At 39.6% G+C, this 22,320-nt stretch overlaps 2 protein-coding genes across 2 annotated transcripts; one reads left to right on the top strand and one right to left on the bottom strand.

Moving 5' to 3' along the window:
* Nucleotides 1-3,367: 3,367 nt before the first annotated feature.
* On the bottom strand, nucleotides 3,368-18,806 carry LOC124880335 (CD48 antigen-like). The gene is given in 10 exon segments (XM_047385378.1): nucleotides 3,368-3,572; nucleotides 3,648-3,698; nucleotides 3,818-3,885; nucleotides 4,006-4,021; nucleotides 4,106-4,204; nucleotides 8,876-9,086; nucleotides 9,088-9,158; nucleotides 10,586-10,888; nucleotides 11,485-11,602; nucleotides 18,759-18,806. Coding segments are annotated over 10 exon segments (1,059 nt in total). The 3' UTR covers nucleotides 3,368-3,498.
* A 26-nt stretch (nucleotides 18,807-18,832) lies between these two features.
* LOC124880482 (histone H2B-like) lies at nucleotides 18,833-19,513 on the top strand. Its single transcript, XM_047385621.1, has one exon. The coding sequence runs from the start codon at nucleotides 19,087-19,089 to the stop codon at nucleotides 19,462-19,464; it is 378 nt and encodes a 125-aa protein (XP_047241577.1). The 5' UTR covers nucleotides 18,833-19,086; the 3' UTR covers nucleotides 19,465-19,513.
* Nucleotides 19,514-22,320: the final 2,807 nt, after the last annotated feature.

Genomic DNA, 22,320 nt, shown 5'->3' with positions numbered 1-22,320 from the left:
CTGCACCTCCAGTCACCAGTCTGTCAAGCTTCTGAAGTTTGCGGACGACACCACCCTGATCGGACTCATCTCTGATGGTGACGAGTCCGCGTACAGATGGGAGGTGGACCATCTGTTGGACTGGTGCAGCCAGAAAAACCTTGAGCTCAACGCTTGACAGTGGAGATGGTTGTGGACTTCAGGCAGAACCCAGCCCCACCTGCCCCCATCACCCTCTGTGACTCCACAATTGACACTGTGGAATCTTTCCGCTTCCTGGGAACCATCATCTCCCAGGATCTCAAGTGGGAGCCAAACATCAGCTCCCTCATCAAGAAAGCCCAGCAGAAGATGTTCTTCCTGCGGCAGCTGAAGAAATTCAACCTGCCAAAGACTATGATGGTGCACTTCTACACAGCCATCATTGAGTCCATCCTCACCTCCTCCATCACCATCTGGTACGCCGCTCCTACAGCCAAGGATAAGGGCAGGCTGCAGTGTGTCATTCGGTCTGCTGAGAAGGTTATTGGCTGCAGTCTACTGTCGCTCCAGGAACTGTACACCTCCAGGACCCTGAAGCGGGCAGGGAAGATTCTGGCTGATCCCTCCCACCCCGGTCACAGACTTTTTGAAACTCTCCCCTCTGGCAGGAGGCTGCGGTCCATCCGGACCAAAACCTCACGCCACAAGAACAGTTTTTTTCCCATTTGCCACCAGCCTTGTTAACAAAGCCCGGAAACCACACTGACACTCCCCTCCCCCCCCCCTTTTTTTTGCTGACAGGACACTTGTAACCTGTAACTCTATGCGTTACATTAACGCTCAGCCTGGACTCCTGCTTTACTTGCACTGCCATACTTGCACACTGATCATCTGCACTGTTGTATTGCTCTTGCATCTTATACTGCTCTATATTTACTCTCACTCACTTAAAACTGTGCACATATATTTATATTATATTGTAGATATGTTTATACTGTTTAATTTGTATTGTATTGCACTGACTACGCCAAAACAAATTCCTTGTATGTCCAAAAACGTACTTGGCAATAAAGCTTTTCTGATTCTGATTCTGATTCTGAAGGTCTGGAATCGGCCCTTCTCCACAATCTTCCTCAGGGTCTGGTCACCTCTTCTCGTTGTGCAGCGTTTTCTGCCACACTTTTTCCTTCCCACAGACTTCCCACTGAGGTGCCTTGATACAGCACCATGGGAACAGCCTATTTGTTCAGAAATTTATTTCTGTGTCTTACCCTCTTGCTTGAGGGTGTCAATAGTGACCTTCTGGACAGCAGTCAGGTCGGCAGTCTTACCCATGATTGGGGTTTTGAGTGATGAACAGGGCTGGGAGTTTTAAAGGCCTCAGGAATCTTTTGCAGGTGTTTAGAGTTAACTCGTTGATTCAGATGATTAGGTTCATAGCTCGTTTAGAGACCCTTTTAATGATATGCTAATTTTGTGAGATAGGAATTTTGGGTTTTCATGAGCTGTATGCCAAAACCATCTGTATTTTCCTGCTCTCGGTGGAGGTGGACGCTTTTCCTCTGTCTCCCGCACCCCTCCCATATCTGCCCTGCTTCAGCTCTGTGTCTTGTCTTTTTTGGAGCCTCTTTTTGCACATCTTCCAAATTCTTCCAAAATATGGATTTGGTCAGCTGGTCTCTCAATGCAATTGATCAAATTTTCTCGACGAGAAGACAGGGGTTGGGAGAGCCCACTTGCCCGGACGGGACATTTTTCTCCGGCTACACGATGGACTCCTGGCAGAAGTGGAGGATTGTGTGTTTGTCGATAAAGTCAGTCGAGGATGTGGAAGATGTGTATATAATTGGATGTTTGATATCAGGATTTCTGCTTTTTGGAGTCAGTGGTTACCTGGCATATTGAGAAATTCGGAGAATGTCAGCAGCTGTTCTGGTAATTGTAAGGCTGCCTGGCATGTATGATGGGATCTTCAGAGCGATCAACACTCAGACTGAGATGTTACGTGAGCTGAATCGCAGACTGGATGTGATCCTTAGGATCGCAGGCAGGTTGCGGTTCCTGGACTCAGGGGTGAAATGGAATAAATCTTGGAGAAAGTTGTTCGCTTGGATCTGGCAGAAAGACCAGGAATTTGGCTGTTTGGATTCGCCTTTGAGAAGCACCAGCAAGACTCTCAAGGCTGACGGAAAATTAAGAGTCAGCCTAACCCAAATAATTATTGTTTTTCTGAATCTGGCTCCCCTGCACGGCCTTGATGGCTGGCTATCTTCAACTTCTCCTGGAAGTTATGTAAACATGACGCTCTGCTCCCTCTGCCCCCTCCCTTCCCTGAGGACACCTGTGGACCTGCTCAGAACTGTGTGGCCGGTTGATGTACATTCCAACGAACCATCAAGGACAATGGCCTCTGTGACAGTGCTTCATGGACTTACTTGCACACACTCACTTGCACACACACACATGCTCAAGATAAACATATGCACCCCTCACACCACCTTCACCGTTCCCGGCATAATGTTGTTTTGTCAACTTGTTGCTTCTTTGTGCTGAGGTTTTTTGCAATCTCAAACTGTATCCTGCTAAGGATAAAGTGTGAAATATGATTTTTTTCCCTCTACTTACCTAATGTAGCCTCTTTTCTCATCTAGCAAGGGCAGCACCTGTGAGAGGGCAGCAAAGCCTCGGTGACCCGTCCCCCCATTGTCTTGTGTCATGATGTATGTTTGGATGGGTTGTACTGGAATTCTAATTTCCCCTCGGGGATCAATAAAGTATCTTTGAATTGAATTGAATTGAATTAAGACAATAAAAGACCTGAAATATTTCAGTTAGTGTGCAATGAATCTAAAATATATGAATGTTAAATTTTCATCATGACATTATGGAAAATAATTAACTTTATCACAATATGCTAATATTTTGAGAAGGACCTGTATATGTTTAAAAGTTGCCCTCGACATGATAAAGTTCTGAATAAACTCGGTCTCTGTAAAGTTGTTAACATCCTGCCCCACCATTGCTGGCTGTGTCTCCACATCCATACAGTTCGTTGTGCTGAATTGACAGTCAGATCTCTCTAAAACTGAGAGTTTCACTCTCCTCTTATTCATTTCCCACACAGCACCTGCTGACAATAAATGGCTTCTGTTGTGCACATACACCACAACACCTATTTCTCTGTGTTTACTGTTGTGCTTGATAACGCTCGTATTGTTCTTTTACGCATGCGGGTCAGTTTGGAGCCACAACATTTTCAAAGTAACGTGAACGACCACACAAAAAGATCTGATTTCTTTAAAAATTGGATTTGAGCATTAAGACCTGCAGTGGGAACGTAGCCTAGTCTCTAACCTTTGTTATAATAAAACTTTATCCATCAAAAAGCTTCAGGTCCGAGTCACAACACAATCATTCTGATTGTAACGCCACATTTCATGTGTGTTGAAGAGCATCCTTAGTTCTAAATATCAAAATATGCACCATAACTAGACAACAGAAGTCATTGAAATGAACTTTTCTGATGCATCGTGTCCACTAGTTGTCAATAAGATTGTCCCAATCCTTGATGGGAACTTGTTGAGGTTGGACGTATTCATCTGAAGCTTCACCTAAAATAAGCATAAACCATCTTTAATCATAACTGGCAAACAGTTTTCTGAGTGTATGAGCAGCTCGTCCTCTACCTTGCTCAGCATCTGTTGAGCCTCTCAGGGTTTTGTACACAGAAGCATCACCTGTCAGTGTTTAAAACAAAGTTTCACATGCCTCATTTAAAGTTTAAAGGTATGTGGAGGTTTTTTTCCATGCAGTTTGACCACAAAGACTGTTAAAATAAGCAAGACATAATACTGACCAGGAGGAGGTGAGGAGCAGGGATGTTGCTGAGTCTGATCCTGGTCAGCTGTTGCCTTGTGTTTAAGCCTGGAATGAATAAAGATGCTTATTAGCAACAATTGGTTACATTTCATTCTTATGAAGGAATTATTATTGATTTTAAATGTTGTAAAACGTGAAAATAAAAAGAGAGAGAGCTGTACAAACCTGGCACAAAATATTTCTGTGGGAAAAACAAACATGGTTAAAGCAAAATAAATCAATCCATAGTTTCAATAAATGACCGTATGTAAAATATATATCTTACCCTTCAAATTTCTGAAGCGAAGCAGTGAGACCAATAATAGAACAACAAGAAGTCCAATAAACAGCCTGACCCAAAATATGATGGGAGAAAAGCCACACCCTGCAACAATATAGAGGCAGATTTAAAACCATTAGGGAACAGAGGGCAATCACTGGTTGATAGATAAAACAAATACTAAATACACATTTGTATATGTTTGTGTTGTTAAATAAGTGTTAAATATAATTTCCACGATGGTTACTAAGTGATCCGGGTGTCTTTAAACACTAACTCATGATTGCTTTGCTAAAACCCAGTTTTCAGCCAGTACTTTGAAGTGACCCAGTCAGAGTCCCGGCCAGAATATGATGGAGAATATGTGAAGGGAGCTAAAGATGAGGTTGATGGTAAAGAGGCCTTCTAACCTCAAACACTTGGAGCTCATTGCATACAACAAATAGTAAATGTCTGGAAGCTAGTTTGTTTCAAAAAATAGCAAATGTAAAGTTCTAAATGTTCATTTGCAGTTTACAATCACATTTTACTGGATGCACGGTTTGAGTGAGATTCGCCAGTACAAAAGAGTTGTGGCAGAAATTCCTTTACCAAACTTCCATTATTAAGCAAATAGCAAAAACTTTCACTATCTTAAATAACCGAAAGCAGAAAAAGTTTAGTCTGATTTAACATCAGTGAGAAACAAAATGGCTTCTGTGTCTTTTTATACAGTAAATATCTGGTTACAACTACAGAGTGAATTTATTGTAGCCAGACTCCTCGATACTCGCAATATTCATTCTGGACATGACGAATCCACGTGTGTACTCCTGGAGCTTAAAAGCTAATACACATAGATTGAAACAGTGAAGTCATTCTTCTTAATAAAATATTGTTTTAGACACCTGAAATGTTGGCTTTGCAAAGCAGAAGAGGAGTAGATAGTTAATCCTAAAACAATTTTTTCCAAATACAATGTTTGTTGTGGGAATCTTTAAAGATCATTTTTAAAAGTGGGAAGTATTGGAGAAATTCTCTAAGATAAATGTCATTAGAAAGTGGTTAAAGCTTTCTTGATTATGTTACAACAAACTACAGACAGATATGCAGACAAAGTTCTTTTTAAGACAAATTTGGACATTTCCAAGCAGTCATCACTGATAAAAAGTTACAACAGAAGACACGATGGGTCAGGTCAGCACAGATCGTATCGCTCTTAAGGTGACAGTGACTCAGAAAGAGAAAATTTGAGAGGATTAAACAATAAGCTATACAAACAGTAGGATTTAAATTCTTCCTCCCTCTGTTTCACTCATGGCCCCAATATGCGTAAGTCCTCTTCTGAATGCATCTGCCTTATTGTATAAACACATTAAACAGGATGGCTGTTCCCATTTCAGATTATTGTAGGTTGTCACATTGTTGTTGTTCAGTCAATAAAAGTATAAAATTCTTTAATAAATGTGAAGATGTTAATCAGGCTGCACATCTTCATCTGGAGTCACATGTTCACATTCAAAGCAACATGGATAGCAACCATTGGGTAAAGACCAATATTTAGGATTTAAAAATTGTAATTATATCCCTTTTTTCTCAGAATTTAATTGTTTGTTAACTTTGTTCATTGTTTGCACTTTATGTTTGATATTTGATAAAACTGACCTATATTTTCTTTACAAAAATGCACCTGATACACAAGTAAGTAAAACATAATATGTTTATTCAACCAGAAGGATTCATGTTTCTATACATACCTTCCTTAGAGAGGATGTTGGTGTTGTTTCTACACCTCACTGATTTAAATGCTGACATCTCACTGACAACATTAGAGACAGTGCAGGAGAATATGGTGTCTCCATCTTGTGGTCCGATAGTGTATTGCAGCTTAGGGCCTCTATATCTTTGGTTTCCTACAGTCCAGATGTAGGTGATGTTGCTCTGAGAAGCTGCTCTGCAGTCCAGATAAACTGTACAGAATCCATTTAGGCCGGGCCCACTGATGTTGGAAAACAGGTCGGGCCGCTTAGATATCGGTTCTGATGTGAGAACAGAGGGAGAAGGAGAGTGACTGCTCGACGACATTACATCTATAGATAATGTATTTACAGACAGAGTGAGAGTTTCTGAGAATTACACAACCACCAAAGTAAGGCCCAAAATATAAGATGATAAACTTTCTTACATTCAGGATTTCTACTCAAACCCAGTTATTCTGGTGTTTACAGTTAAAATCTGAACTTCATATTAAACACAGTAACTAGGATGAAAACATCAATATTAAACTACTACACACATGGACAAAATTGTTGGTACCCCTCGGTTAATGAAAGAAAAACCCACAATGGTTACAGAAATAACTTGAATCTTACAAAGGTAATAATGAATAAAAATTCTATGAAAATGAACAAATGAAAGTCAGACATTGCTTTTCAAACATGCTTCAACAGAATTATTTTTAAAAATAAACTCATGAAACAGGCCTGGAGAAAAATGAAGGTACCCCTGAAAATAACGCGACCAAAGGGACATGTTAAATTTCTAAAGAGATTAAAGGTGAACTTCAAGCTCAAGGAACATCAGTGTCAGATCGCACCATCCGACGTTGTTTGAGGCAAAGTGGACTTAATGGGAGTCGACCTAGGAGAACACCATTGTTGAAAACAAATCATAAAAAAGCCAGACTGGAATTTGCCAAACTACATGTCAAGCCACACAGCTTCTGGGAGACTCTCCCAAGGACAGATGAGACAAAATTGAACTTTTTGGCAAGGCAAATCAGCTCTATGTTCGCAGATGAAAAAATGAAGCAGAAAAGAACACTGTCCCTACTGTGAAACATGGAGGAGGCTGCTTATGTTCTGGGGCTGCTTTGCTGCATCTGACACAGGGTGTCTTGAATCTGTACAGAGTATAATGAAATCTCAAGACTATCAAGGGATTCTAGAGAGAAATGTGCTGCCCAGTGTCAGAAAGCTTGGTCTCAGTTGCAGGTCATGGGTCTTGCAACAAGATAATGACCCAAAACACACAGCTAAAAACACCCAAGAATGGCTGAGAGAAAAACATTGGACTATTCTGAAGTTAAAATAATTCTGTTGAAGCATGTTTGAAAAACAATGTCTGACTTTCATTTGCTCATTTTCATAGAATTTTTATTCATTATTACCTTTGTCAGATTCAAGTTATTTCTGTGACCATTGTGGGTTTTTCTTTCATTAACCGAGGGGTACCAACAATTGTGTCCATGTGTGTATACACAATAAATGATATTACAGTTATTCCACTAAGATTTAGATTTTGTTTCTCATCTTAAGCTTTGGCCGTTATCAGAATTTCAGTCAGAAAATCCAAATTGATCAAAAGGTTAATAACAAAAAATAACCCTTCTCCAAATTAAACAGCCGCTGTGTGTCAATAAGAAGCTTTAGCATTAGACAGAAATAACAGATTTTATATTAGCTATTTATGGAATTATTGGTGAATTTGGGTAGTTTATAAATAACCTAAATAAATAGATCATAAGCAAGTTATTCCCATTTCTTTGAAAAGTTGTAAACAGAACCATCATCTTACCATGAACTTGCAGAGTGATGATGAATTTAGGTCTTTGTTGGTCTTTGGTTGCTAAGGTAAAACTGAAATCACCAGAATCTTGAAGGGTCAGTTCTCTCACTGTTAAACTAAAGTTCACATTATTGAACTCCACTCTGTCCTGAAATGGATTGTTTGTAATAACACCATTTTCATATGCCACTGCTAAGTTTTTATATTTCCATGATGCTCTGCTGACTCCTTCTGTTGGTAAATTGGATGAAAGCTCCACAGATTCTCCAACTTTTCTATGAATAACTTGTTTTCCTCCAGAAGCCTCCACATCTGAAACACATTAAAAACAACAGGGTGTAATTATGAAAAATCATTTTTTTGTTTTTTTTAAATAAGTTTGTATATAAACTGATAGATATATAAACTGAGGAGTAGATAGATAATCCTAAAACAATTTTTTCCAAATACAATGTTTGTTGTGGGAATCTTTAAAGATCATTTTTAAAAGTGGGAAGTATTGGAGAAATTCTCTAAGATAAATGTCATTAGAAAGTGGTTAAAGCTTTCTTGATTATGTTACAACAAACTACAGACAGATATGCAGACAAAGTTCTTTTTAAGACAAATTTGGACATTTCCAAGCAGTCATCACTGATAAAAAGTTACAACAGAAGACACGATGGGTCAGGTCAGCACAGATCGTATCGCTCTTAAGGTGACAGTGACTCAGAAAGAGAAAATTTGAGAGGATTAAACAATAAGCTATACAAACAGTAGGATTTAAATTCTTCCTCCCTCTGTTTCACTCATGGCCCCAATATGCGTAAGTCCTCTTCTGAATGCATCTGCCTTATTGTATAAACACATTAAACAGGATGGCTGTTCCCATTTCAGATTATTGTAGGTTGTCACATTGTTGTTGTTCAGTCAATAAAAGTATAAAATTCTTTAATAAATGTGAAGATGTTAATCAGGCTGCACATCTTCATCTGGAGTCACATGTTCACATTCAAAGCAACATGGATAGCAACCATTGGGTAAAGACCAATATTTAGGATTTAAAAATTGTAATTATATCCCTTTTTTCTCAGAATTTAATTGCTTGTTAACGTGGTTCATTGTTTGCACTTTATGTTTGATATTTGATAAAACTGACCTATATTTTATTTACAAAAATGCACCTGATACACAAGTAAGTAAAACATAATATGTTTATTCAACCAGAAGGATTCATGTTTCTATACATACCTTCCTTAGAGAGGATGTTGGTGTTGTTTCTACACCTCACTGATTTAAATGCTGACATCTCACCGACAACATTAGAGACAGTGCAGGAGAATATGGTGTCTCCATCTTGTGGTCCGATAGTGTATTGCAGCTTAGGGCCTCTATATCTTTGGTTTCCTACAGTCCAGATGTAGGTGATGTTGCTCTGAGAAGCTGCTCTGCAGTCCAGATAAAACTGTACAGAATCCATTTAGGCCGGGCCCACTGATGTTGGAAAACAGGTCGGGCCGCTTAGATATCGGTTCTGATGTGAGAACAGAGGGAGAAGGAGAGTGACTGCTCGACGACATTACATCTATAGATAATGTATTTACAGACAGAGTGAGAGTTTCTGAGAATTACACAACCACCAAAGTAAGGTCCAAAATATAAGATGATAAACTTTCTTACATTCAGGATTTCTACTCAAACCCAGTTATTCTGGTGTTTACAGTTAAAATCTGAACTTCATATTAAACACAGTAACTAGGATGAAAACATCAATATTAAACTACTACACACATGGACAAAATTGTTGGTACCCCTCGGTTAATGAAAGAAAAACCCACAATGGTTACAGAAATAACTTGAATCTTACAAAGGTAATAATGAATAAAAATTCTATGAAAATGAACAAATGAAAGTCAGACATTGCTTTTCAAACATGCTTCAAAAGAATTATTTTTAAAAATAAACTCATGAAACAGGCCTGGAGAAAAATGAAGGTACCCCTGAAAATAACGCGACCAAAGGGACATGTTAAATTTCTAAAGAGATTAAAGGTGAACTTTAAGCTCAAGGAACATCAGTGTCAGATCGCACCATCCGACGTTGTTTGAGGCAAAGTGGACTTAATGGGAGTCGACCTAGGAGAACACCATTGTTGAAAACAAATCATAAAAAAGCCAGACTGGAATTTGCCAAACTACATGTTGAGAAGGACGGAAAAATGAAGCAGAAAAGAACACTGTCCCTACTGTGAAACATGGAGGAGGCGCTGTTATGTTCTGGGGCTGCTTTGCTGCATCTGACACAGGGTGTCTTGAATCTGTGCAGAGTATAATGAAATCTCAAGACTATCAAGGGATTCTAGAGAGAAATGTGCTGCCCAGTGTCAGAAAGATTGGTCTCAGTTGCAGGTCATGGGTCTTGCAACAAGATAATGACCCAAAACACACAACTAAAAACACCCAAGAATGGCTAAGAGGAAAACATTGGACTATTCTGAAGTTAAAATAATTCTGTTGAAGCATGTTTGAAAAACAACGTTTTTATTCATTATTACCTTTGTCAGATTCAAGTTATTTCTGTGACCGTTGTGGGTTTTTCTTTCATTAACCAAGGGGTACCAACAATTGTGTCCATGTGTGTATACACAATAAATTATATTACAGTTATTCCACTAAGATTTAGATTTTGTTTCTCATCTTAAGCTTTGGCCGTTATCAGAATTTCAGTCAGAAAATCCAAATTGATCAAAAGGTTAATAACAAAAAATAACCCTTCTCCAAATTAAACAGCCGCTGTGTGTCAATAAGAAGCTTTAGCATTAGACAGAAATAACAGATTTTATATTAGCTATTTATGGAATTATTGGTGAATTTGGGTAGTTTATAAATAACCTAAATAAATAGATCATAAGCAAGTTATTCCCATTTCTTTGAAAAGTTGTAAACAGAACCATCATCTTACCATGAACTTGCAGAGTGATGATGAATTTAGGTCTTTGTTGGTCTTTGGTTGCTGAGGTAAAACTGAAATCACCAGAATCTTGAAGGGTCAGTTCTCTCACTGTTAAACTAAAGTTCACATTATTGAACTCCACTCTGTCCTGAAATGGATTGTTTGTAATAACACCATTTTCATATGCCACTGCTAAGTTTTTATATTTCCATGATGCTCTGCTGACTCCTTCTGTTGGTAAATTGGATGAAAGCTCCACAGAGTCTCCAACTTTTCTATGAATAACTTGTTTTTCTCCAGAAGCCTCCACATCTGAAACACATTAAAAACAACAGGGTGTAATTATGAAAAATCATTTTTTTGTTTTTTTTTAAATAAATTTGTATATAAACTGATAACTGTAACACAGAAATAGTAGCCTGTAGTTCTTGTTCGCAAACTTTAATTAGTATAATAATTGTAATTATTGGGACAGAAAACAGCTGATCAAACAGACAGCTTGTAGAATATTTATAATTTGGATAATTTGTAAGAGAGATGCAGAAAAAAGGACATAGGAGAGATTTTAGACCATCACATTACACTGACTGCCTTCAGTTTGTGTTCATCACCTCTGGTCAGAGTTGCTTCTGATTTCATGTCTGCTCTAAGAATGCCCAAAACACAACAGTCAGGCTTCATGTCCTGATCTGTCTCCATATACTGAGAGTATAACATATCTGAATTTAATGCCAACCCTAACGCTTATCTTCTATGGTCTAACCACATGTGTTAGCTTACAATTAAACTAAGGAAGCAACATACAAAGTAGGCATCCAGAAGATTTAAATGTTAAGCAAAAGAAGTTTATTCATCTCTATATCAGATAATATCTATTGTTATTTAATGTAAGCAGATGTCAAACGTACCATGAAGGCAGAGACCAAGAAGCACATGAAGGAGCACCTCAGACAGCAGAGAAAACCACTGATGGCCTCTGTGAGAGCTGAACATCTTCAGCTCATCTGCAGGTCTATCAGGCTTGAACTGGAAAAGACAACAGAGAAGGTGAGGATTTAGGGAAATCTAAATGATAAAACCCAAAAAGGTGTTCTGAGTTGGAAAATAGGGAAAAATATCATTTTTTTATACAAATAATCTCACAGCCTGCAACAAGGGTCTTTTTTAAAGCATCGTTTGACCAGAGAGTCAAAAATTAATTAACCAGTGAACTTTTATATTAATGTTTGCAAATGATCCCACAATGAGGTCTTTGAACTATAAATGAAAGCTATATCAGTGATTCATAAACCTTTTGTCACAAGTTTCACCTCAGTAATAATAACTGACAGACATTATAAGAGATTTTTAAAAACTCCATTTAAACTGGTTTAACAATATATTCACTTTAAATTCTCAGAAGTTAAACGTTTCTAGTTCTAAGCAAGGAAAAACAGAACGTTTTGTCTGAAGTCAAACTTCCAAGAGAGAAACTCTGAGATTTATCACTAACCCTGATCTGAGTTGGCTTTAAAAGGGACATTTCATGCAAAATCCATGTTTTCAGCCTTTAAATACAATTTGTTTTGTACTTAGAGTCTGTAGGAGTGCAGAAAATCTGAATTTAGACTCTGCTGCAGCGATATCTTTATATTCTGTTTGGGTCATAATTTTCAATCCGTTCCTTTTTCTCTATAATCTGTCACATTTTTCCAACTGTTATGTCACAGTATTTGCCTTTAAAACAGCTAAATATGGTTATGGACCTCCAACTGATCAGTTTTGCATATCCGCCATATTTATTTATCGATGCGATTTTGTAGTCAATATCAAATAGGCCTACACTGAAAGAGGATAAGTTCGGTCCGGTTGTTGGGTGCTTTCACCCACACAATTCATTACACTATTCCCCAGCATCAGAACCTTTGAGAAAATTTTATTTTTCAAAGAAATGTTCCCACATCAGTGGGAAAATATCTGTTTCTCCCACTTCAAGGACAAGTGCCTTCAGCAACCTCCACCAGTATCAAGAAGGATTTGCTGAAAGACTTCATCTGATTAATGGGTCAGTTCCTTCTGTCTATGGAAACGACAGACACAAAGTGGTGAGCTGCAAATAACGCTAAAATGACAGCAAACTTTATTTTAGACATTAAGTTATTGTGTGTTGATATGACACCCTGGCCATTATATTGACAGCAGTAGCTTGGTGCCTTCTGCTTATGTTAGCGCAGTGTGCTGCTTTTAGCTCCTGGAGGACACAACTGTACTGTGTGTTTTGAATATTATTAAATAAACAGTTTTGCATTGTTTTGCCATTTTGGTCTTGTTTTTGCTCCACTAGATAATTGTATCCATGCTATTAAACTACGAAAATGGTGGAACTGGTTGAAGTTTCTTGACCTGGAGGGGGGGCAGGTTGTTAAGAGACCTCACCAAAAGGAGATGCTCTCAAACGCACCTCAGAACAAGGGTGAAAGAGGAGCCTGTGGAGCTACAATAACAAGGAATACAGACCAAAGCATTGCGGCTCCACTTTATATAGACCAAGACTGAATGATGTAAATGTGAAAAGGAAGGATCTAAAAGCATGATCTGTCCCCTTTAAAACGTGATGAGAGCTGCAGTGAAAACGTTTATCTGCTTTTAAATTTTTATCTCATCAAATCAGCCTCCTCCTGAAAATAGTTGACAGATAGTGAAGAATGTGAAAGAAGGTGAAACAAAATATTTATGAGCTTTGAATATTCTAACCGTAATTAGTTTCTAGTTTAATTAATAAGGACATTCATTTTATTTTTTATTTTACATTTAACTAGTAGAGATAGCGGATGTTTTGTAATTTGTATTTATTTTTAGACGTTAACGGTTAAGAGGAACAAGATTTAAAAAAGTTAAAGTTTTCAAACTCCTTAAAAACGCTACAATTCATACCGTTCCTATGGGTTAAAGTGCTTTCAACGCGATATCAGAGAAAGTGCCAGAATGACTGGAGTTTTTCGACTGCATGGAGCTGAGAGTTACACAGTGCTGGCTTTCCCCCATCTGTCGCTGTGCAATGCTGTTGGTACAAGGGTAACTTTTTATCTGCAGTAACTACCTAACAACCAGTACAATGTCTAGTAATGGTTTATCTTATTAAGTATTTATCAACAGCATAATAGCTACAAAAATTTCGATCTTTCATCTAAACCCTTTAATCCAAGCAGGATCTCGAGAAGGGGCTGGTGCCTATCTGCCGCAGTCACTGAGCAAGAGGCAGGGTGCCCCCAGGACAGGACATTAGTCCATCACAAGTTCAATCAACCATGCACACACTCTCAATCCAGGGCAGTTTAGAGAGACCATTTAACCTGACATGGATACTTTTGGACTGTGGGCGACAGATAGAGACCCCATTGAGAACATCATGATAAGAACAGACAAACTCTATGCAGAGATGCCCCCAGGGGGACATTTGAACCAAGGACCTTCTTAATGCAAGACAACAGTGCAACATCTGTGCTACATTACCCAAACAAATGCCAACACCATCAGTTAATTAACTCTATAAAAGTACTACAGTATTTTTATGGAGTATCCAATATTTTTATAACATATTATTTTTTGTGGCAATTGTTTTTCTTGTATTTAATAAATACAGATGGAGCAATGGGATCATCCTGGTTGGAAAATACATTTTTTATTAATATAAATATCCAATGCCATAACATAAAAGAAGACAGAAGATGCCTGATTAAACAGAAGCATCTTGCATAACGTGACCCTAAACATAGCATTATAAAGTATGTTAGATGCAGGAAACAATATATGGAAATAAAACTATATTTTAAATAAGGGTTGCCTTCAGCCTCAATTTATCAGTTTTAGTCAGACCACACAGTGAATGTTACTGTTTCTGATTTCATGCCTGTTTCATTGCACAGCAGTGGGTTATGTACTGTTCCACAGGTCCTTCTCAAAATATTAGCATATTGTGATAAAGTTCATTATTTTCCATAATGTCATGATGAAAATTTTACATTCATATATTTTAGATTCATTGCACACTAACTGAAATATTTCAGGTCTTTTATTGTCTTAATACGGATGATTTTGGCATACAGCTCATGAAAACCCAAAATTCCTATCTCACAAAATTAGCATATCATTAAAAGGGTCTCTAAACGAGCTATGAACCTAATCATCTGAATCAACGAGTTAACTCTAAACACCTGCAAAAGATTCCTGAGGCCTTTAAATCTCCCAGCCTGGTTCATCACTCAAAACCCCAATCATGGGTAAGACTGCTGACCTGACTGCTGTCCAGAAGGCCACTATTGACACCCTCAAGCAAGAGGGTAAGACACAGAAAGAAATTTCTGAACGAATAGGCTGATCCCAGAGTGCTGTATCAAGGCACCTCAGTGGGAAGTCTGTGGGAAGGAAAAAGTGTGGCAGAAAACGCTGCACAACGAGAAGAGGTGACCGGACCCTGAGGAAGATTGTGGAGAAGGGCCGATTCCAGACCTTGGGGGACCTGCGGAAGCAGTGGACTGAGTCTGGAGTAGAAACATCCAGAGCCACCGTGCACAGGCGTGTGCAGGAAATGGGCTACAGGTGCCGCATTCCCCAGGTCAAGCCACTTTTGAACCAGAAACAGCGGCAGAAGCGCCTGACCTGGGCTACAGAGAAGCAGCACTGGACTGTTGCTCAGTGGTCCAAAGTACTTTTTTCGGATGAAAGCAAATTCTGCATGTCATTCGGAAATCAAGGTGCCAGAGTCTGGAGGAAGACTGGGGAGAAGGAAATGCCAAAATACCAGAGGTCCAGTGTCAAGTACCCACAGTCACTGATGGTCTGGGGTGCCGTGTCAGCTGCTGGTGTTGGTCCACTGTGTTTTATCAAGGGCAGGGTCAATGCAGCTAGCTATCAGGAGATTTTGGAGCACTTCATGCTTCCATCTACTGAAAAGCTTTATGGAGATGAAGATTTCATTTTTCAGCACGACCTGGCACCTGCTCACAGTGCCAAAACCACTGGTAAATGGTTTACTGACCATGGTATCACTGTGCTCAATTGGCCTGCCAACTCTCCTGACCTGAACCCCATAGAGAATCTGTGGGATATTGTGAAGAGAACGTTGAGAGACTCAAGACCCAAAACTCTGGATGAGCTAAAGGCCGCTATCGAAGTATCCTGGACCTCCATAAGACCTCAGCAGTGCCACAGGCTGATTGCCTCCATGCCACGCCGCATTGAAGCAGTCATTTCTGCAAAAGGATTCCCGACCAAGTATTGAGTGCATAACTGTACATGATTATTTGAAGGTTGACGTTTTTTGTATAAAAACACTTTTCTTTTATTGGTCGGATGAAATATGCTAATTTTGTGAGATAGGAATTTTGGGTTTTCATGAGCTGTATGCCAAACTCATCCGTATTAAGACAATAAAAGACCTGAAATATTTCAGTTAGTGTGCAATGAATTTAAAATATATGAATGTAAAATTTTCATCATTACATTATGGAAAATAATTAACTTTATCACAATATGCTAATATTTTGAGAAGGACCTGTATGGGCTGTTAAACTCTATGTAGAGCTGTAGCAACATCTAAACAGAAATCCCTTCAATGTGTTTTCTGGATGTGTCAACAGTTTAACATTGTAGATTATGACAACCAAGTAACTAAACCTCACATTCAACAGATAACATTGAGGAAGTGAAATACTTTATGTCTCCAAACAGTGAAAATGCAAAATGTATTTAAACTCTGAATTAATTCAGAATCACTAATTTATTGCAGTTTAATAACTTTTAATATATTTTGCTGCTGCATGACATATTCTCTATTTTTTGACAACCACAGACTGCAAAAAGATACTTTACAATATATTTTACTGAAGCAGTGAAGGTGGACGTACCATGAAGGCAGAGCCAGAGAACATGCAGGGTCAGCTCAGGCAGAACAAGCAGCTATTGACCATCTCTGTGTGAGAATAACTTCTTTATCTGCTTAAACATTCACACATTATGAGGAACTGCACAGCTGAGAGGGTGATGAATAGGGGAAGTTATGGCCAATGAGGAAATCGAGGATGTGGTCAGAGTCGGTTCGCTGTACTTGGTTGAAGCTCTTGCACTTTTCAAAAAATGCCAATAGAGTGATCACAATGTATACACACAGCTGTTCATTTTCATTTAGTGCTTAGTCACAAAGTGCTTTATTTTTGTAGCTTCAGCGGAATACTGTCTTAAAATCAGAGGCAGTAAAGCACATTGCCTGATGCTCACATGCCAGTGCACCCTGAGCTCACAGATGACCAGCGGGTAACAAGCCGGATGCAGGGCCTTTTCTTTCTCTCACAAACGCAAATACTCACTCACACCAGCATGCATTGAATACATGCATCAAATCAAGCCTCTTTTGAAACCACTGTCTGATTTTACATTGAATTAAACAAAGACAGTATAAGAATAAAACTCACAACTTAGAGTGCGTGACATAGACTATTTCAGCAGCATCTACTTTGGGCTCCTAAAATACCTCAGAGCTCAAATAAACTTATTCCAGTGTCACTTTTTATTTGATTAACTATGGTGTTTACTCACTAATATTTAGACCATGCTCCTAAGGTTGCTTTGCAGAAAAATAATGTCGTCCACAGTACCTGCCTTAAGCTGCGATCTCCTTTCCTGAATCACAGAATATTCAGGCAAACTTTGGAGCTTCACCATCCAGACAGCAGCGTCTCTCCTCTCTGCTTGTCCTGCCACAACCCTCGCATCAGAACCCCTGAGCCTTATTTTATAAGTTCTGACTGGGCTGTGGCCCAGATAATTATTCTAGTGGATCATTTTAAACATAAAAACATAACACATTCTTGCAGTCAGTCAGTCAGTCAGTCAGTCAGTCATTTTCTACCGCTTATTCCATAGTGGGTCACGGGGAAGCTGGTGCCTATCTCCAGCAGTCTATGGGCGGGGTACACCCTGGACAGGGACATTCTTGCATATACAGTATATTAATAACATTATTGGTATTTAGTTTATTTATGTTTTTATTTTCTATTTAATTTTTATTATTTCATACAGATTACTTAAATGTGACAATGTAACACAGTAACATTAATAGCAACAGAGCGCTCTACACTCATGGCTGGAGGCGGGGCTTCAGCCACCATAGCTTCAGCCATCAGCGGGTCAGTGGAAACACAACCGTGTTACCGTGCTGAGTAGATCGAAACCAAGTGGTGCAGAGCCGTGCCGGCTGAAACAAGCCAGTGGAAAAGGGGCAAAGTTTGGCATCTCTGTCAGTCACATAGACTAGTTTCGAGAAGAACTCATCCATGCTGTATTTATGCAATGCTTGCATGAAGGCCAGTCTGAGGTTGTCAGCTGCTTGGTCAGTGCTGGCCCATTCAGATGTGCAAAACACTCGCTCAGTTAGATCCCACCTGGGATCCACTGATCACTAGTCTGTGCTCTTGCAGCTGTCAATGTGCTTCCTCAGTGAAGATGTACCTAGCTTTCAGATATTAAAAGCTAAAAGCTGCTAGCTGTCCACCACGCCTCGCGCTAAATTAATGAGTGACGTAATTGGCTGATGTAAGATGTAAAAGTTTGCCTCGTTGGGCAACAATGATGCTTTTGGTAACGTTTAGTTTATACCTTTAAAAGAACATTTTCTTACCCAAAGTCACAAAAATGTACTTCTTATTAAATAGTACAGAATTGGTACCAATGGAGGCACAGCTCTTGCAGGAAGACATTTTGTTTCTTTAAGAGACGCCTAGCAATCAAACATATTCATTAAATATGATGAAAAGTCTCACATTTAATTGATCTGCAAATATAAAATAGGTTTTCAACAATAAGCAAAGAGATAATAAAACATTTAACAAAATGTGAAAAACATAAAAATACAACAGATCTAATTTGATATGAATCGTGTGCTTTCACGTCAGTCTTTGTTGATTTAATCCAATTGAAATCTGGTTGAAAACAAGCCATTGATCAGAAAGTTGGAAACTGTGGAGCTTTTTTATGAATTTACAGTCAGCAGGACAGCATGGAAATATTCAAACTCACTAGCTTCCATCAAAGTTTCAGGTGTTACTGCAAATCATACTTTTCAGAGCAGAGTGGAGTTCATTAAAGTGAACTGTAGTTTATTAGTGAGAAATCTGACTCTTCAGGACTCAGATGATTTCAGTTTTACCTCATGCTGTGCTGCTGAACTGCTCCTGAACTCCCCACTTTCATTCATGTTGCTTATGTTGAATAATTTTCTTAAAAAAAAAAAAAGATATTCACATCTTGTATGTGCAGCAGTTAGGCTGTGAACAATGACTCATGAGGATTTCCCGCGTCTTTGTCTTTCACTGCGCGCAACATTTAAAAAGCACGTGATTTCTTTTCAAACTTGGTACTTCCTACTCAGCCAATCACAGCCTTGCGACGCCACAGATCTATTTGCATGCTTGCTGTATATCAGCAGCCTGATCGTCAAACAAGTCATTCGTTGCTGTAAAACCCAGTAAGGAAATATGCCTGAACCCGCCAAGTCTGCCCCTAAGAAGGGCTCCAAGAAAGCCGTGACTAAGACCACCACCGGCAAAGGAGGCAAGAAGAAGAGGAGGACCAGGAAGGAGAGCTACGCCATCTACGTGTACAAGGTGCTGAAGCAGGTTCACCCTGACACCGGTATCTCCTCCAAGGCCATGAGCATCATGAACTCGTTCGTCAACGACATCTTTGAGCGCATCGCCTCCGAGTCTTCTCGTCTGGCTCACTACAACAAGCGCTCCACCATCACCTCCAGGGAGATCCAGACCGCTGTACGCCTCCTGCTGCCCGGTGAGCTGGCCAAGCACGCCGTGTCTGAGGGAACCAAGGCCGTCACCAAGTACACCAGCTCCAAGTAAACAATGCTGCTGTTTAACCAACAACCACAACGGCTCTTTTAAGAGCCACCCACTACATCTAAAGGGCAACATTCATTTAGTAACTCCAGATGCTCATTAACAGGATGAGCCAGGCTTTGAGGAATATATTAAATTAATGTTTATTATTCAATCAGCCTCTCCAGCGACATCTGGTGGATGAAGGGAGCTTTGGTCTAAACGTTAAAATTAGTTTCGTTTGAAGGCCCTCATGGTTGATTCAATACCTTAGGACGTTTTCATAAAATCGTACTAATCCCCTTAGTTGAGTTCTAGCAATCCCAACAACACTGGATTTAAGCACATTTTAGTTGCTCTAAATAACAAACATTAGTTGCTCCAAACCGTCAATGTATGTTGATGACCAATCGGTGTACATCAAGTGATCAACAAGGTTATCCACCATACAACCAGTCTTATCATTCAGCTTATCAATCATCCAGGTACGAATTGAACAGAACAAGAGACAATATTTCACTGTGTCAATTTGTCCCTCAGTGGTTCTGTAGCTCTGTTACAATATCACCACCAGAACCATCCCACTAGACCCAGTAATGATTGACTGCAACCCCAATGGCTCTCTTAAGAGCCACCCACTACATCTAAAAGGCAACATTCACTGTAATTTAAATGTATGCTGGCGCAGTAGCTGCTAAGGGAGCAGGTAGCCAGGAAACTAAAGTGACATTAAGAAATAAATGGGGCAAAATCTTTTTTTATGGTTTTTAAAACAAAAATGACATTTTGAAATAAAAAACTGCAATTACATATAAATGGCCTCAATAATTTCAATTGGGTAAAAATGTTATATAAAAATTCTTTTATAAAGCTGGTTTTCAATGGAAAATGAAATATTTCATAATGAGTTGAATTAAATATGCATTCAATTATTTCAGTTTCATTGTCACATTAAATCATTATTGTGGTAGATACTTATTTCATAATGTGTTTAATTTTGAACACTGGTGTTCCATAACAAGATGGCATTTTCAGGTCCTGCAAAATAAACCATAAGAACTACAGGGGTTGGACAATGAAACTGAAACACCTGGTTTTAGACCACAATAATTTATTAGTATGGTGTAGGGCCTCCTTTTGTGGCCAATACAGCGTCAATTCGTCTTGGGAATGACATATACAAGTCCTGCACAGTGGTCAGAGGGATTTTAAGCCATTCTTCTTGCAGGATAGTGGCCAGGTCACTACGTGATACTGGTGGAGGAAAACGTTCCCTGACTCGCTCCTCCAAAACACCCCAAAGTGGCTCAATAATATTTAGATCTGGTGACTGTGCAGGCCATGGGAGATGTTCAACTTCACTTTCATGTTCATCAAACCAATCTTTCACCAGTCTTGCTGTGTGTATTGGTGCATTGTCATCCTGATACACGGCACCGCCTTCAGGATACAATGTTTGAACCATTGGATGCACATGGTCCTCAAGAATGGTTCGGTAGTTCTTGGAAGTGACGTGCCCATCTAGCACCAATATTGGGCCAAGGGAATGCCATGATATGGCAGCCCAAACCATCACTGATCCACCCCCATGCTTCACTCTGGGCATGCAACAGTCTGGGTGGTACGCTTCTTTGGGGCTTCCCCACACCGTAACTCTCTCGGATGTAGGGAAAACAGTAAAGGTGGACTCATCAGAGAACAATACATGTTTCACATTGTCCACAGCCCAATATTTGCGCTCCTCGTAGCATTGAAACCGACGTTTGGCATTGGCATGAGTGACCAAAGGTTTGGCTATAGCAGTCCGGCCGTGTATATTGACCCTGTGGAGCTCCCGACGGACAGTTCTGGTGGAAACAGGAGAGTTGAGGTGCACATTTAATTCTGCCGTGATTTGGGCAGCCGTGGTTTTATGTTTTTTGGATACAATCCGGGTTAGCACCCGAACATCCCTTTCAGACAGCTTCCTCTTGTGTCCACAGTTAATCCTGTTGGATGTGGTTCATCCTTCTTGGTGGTATGCTGACATTACCTTGGATACCGTGGCTCTTGATACATCACAAAGACTTGCTGTCTTGGTCACAGATGCACCAGCAAGACGTGCACCAACAATTTGTCCTCTTTTGAACTCTGGTATGTCACCGATAATGTTGTGTGCATTTCAATATTTTGAGCAAAACTGTGCTCTTACCCTGCTAATTGAACCTTCACACTCTGCTCTTACTGGTGCAATGTGCAATCAATGAAGACTGGCTACCAGGCTGGTCCAATTTAGCCATGAAACCTCCCACACTAAAATGACAGGTGTTTCAGTTTCATTGTCTAACCCCTGTATAACCTTCACAAAATTGGTGTTTACTGCATGATGGTTGTATTTGTTTTATATTATTCAGCAAATGTAATCATGCATTTGGTGCAGTTGGTAGGCAACAGTGCTACCAACTGCATGGTGGCAGTTGGTAGCACTGTTGCCTTGCAGCAAGAAGGTCCTGGGTTCGATTCCTGTCCGAGGGTCTTTCTGCATGGAGTTTGCATGTTCTCCCTGTGCATGTGTGGGTTCTCACCGGGTACTCCAGCTTCCTCCCACAGTCCAAAGACATGCCTGTTAGGTTAATTGGTAGCTCTAAATTGCCCTTAGGTGTATGAATGAGTGTGTGCGTGGTTGTTTGTGTGTTGCCCTGCGATGGACTGGCAACCTGTCCAGGGTGTACCCTGCCTCTCGCCCATAGACTGCTGGAGATAGGCACCAGCTTCCCTGCGACCCACTATGGAATAAGCGGTAGAAAATGACTGACTGACTGACTGTAATCATGCAGTCAAGTTGATATTAGAACCTCTATATCAAGACAGCACCAGAAAATAAGTATTAATATTATGTCA

This window comes from Girardinichthys multiradiatus, chromosome 14, assembly GCF_021462225.1.
Source record: "Girardinichthys multiradiatus isolate DD_20200921_A chromosome 14, DD_fGirMul_XY1, whole genome shotgun sequence".
Classification (NCBI taxonomy): Eukaryota; Metazoa; Chordata; class Actinopteri; order Cyprinodontiformes; family Goodeidae; genus Girardinichthys; species Girardinichthys multiradiatus.
Note: the sequence above shows the minus strand (reverse complement) of the source record. Positions and strands in the feature narration are given on the sequence as shown.

Coding starts and splice junctions, on each gene's coding strand:
- LOC124880482 (XM_047385621.1), top strand. CDS start 19,087: ATGCCTGAACCCGCCAAGTCTGCCCCTAAGAAGGGCTCCAAGAAAGCC.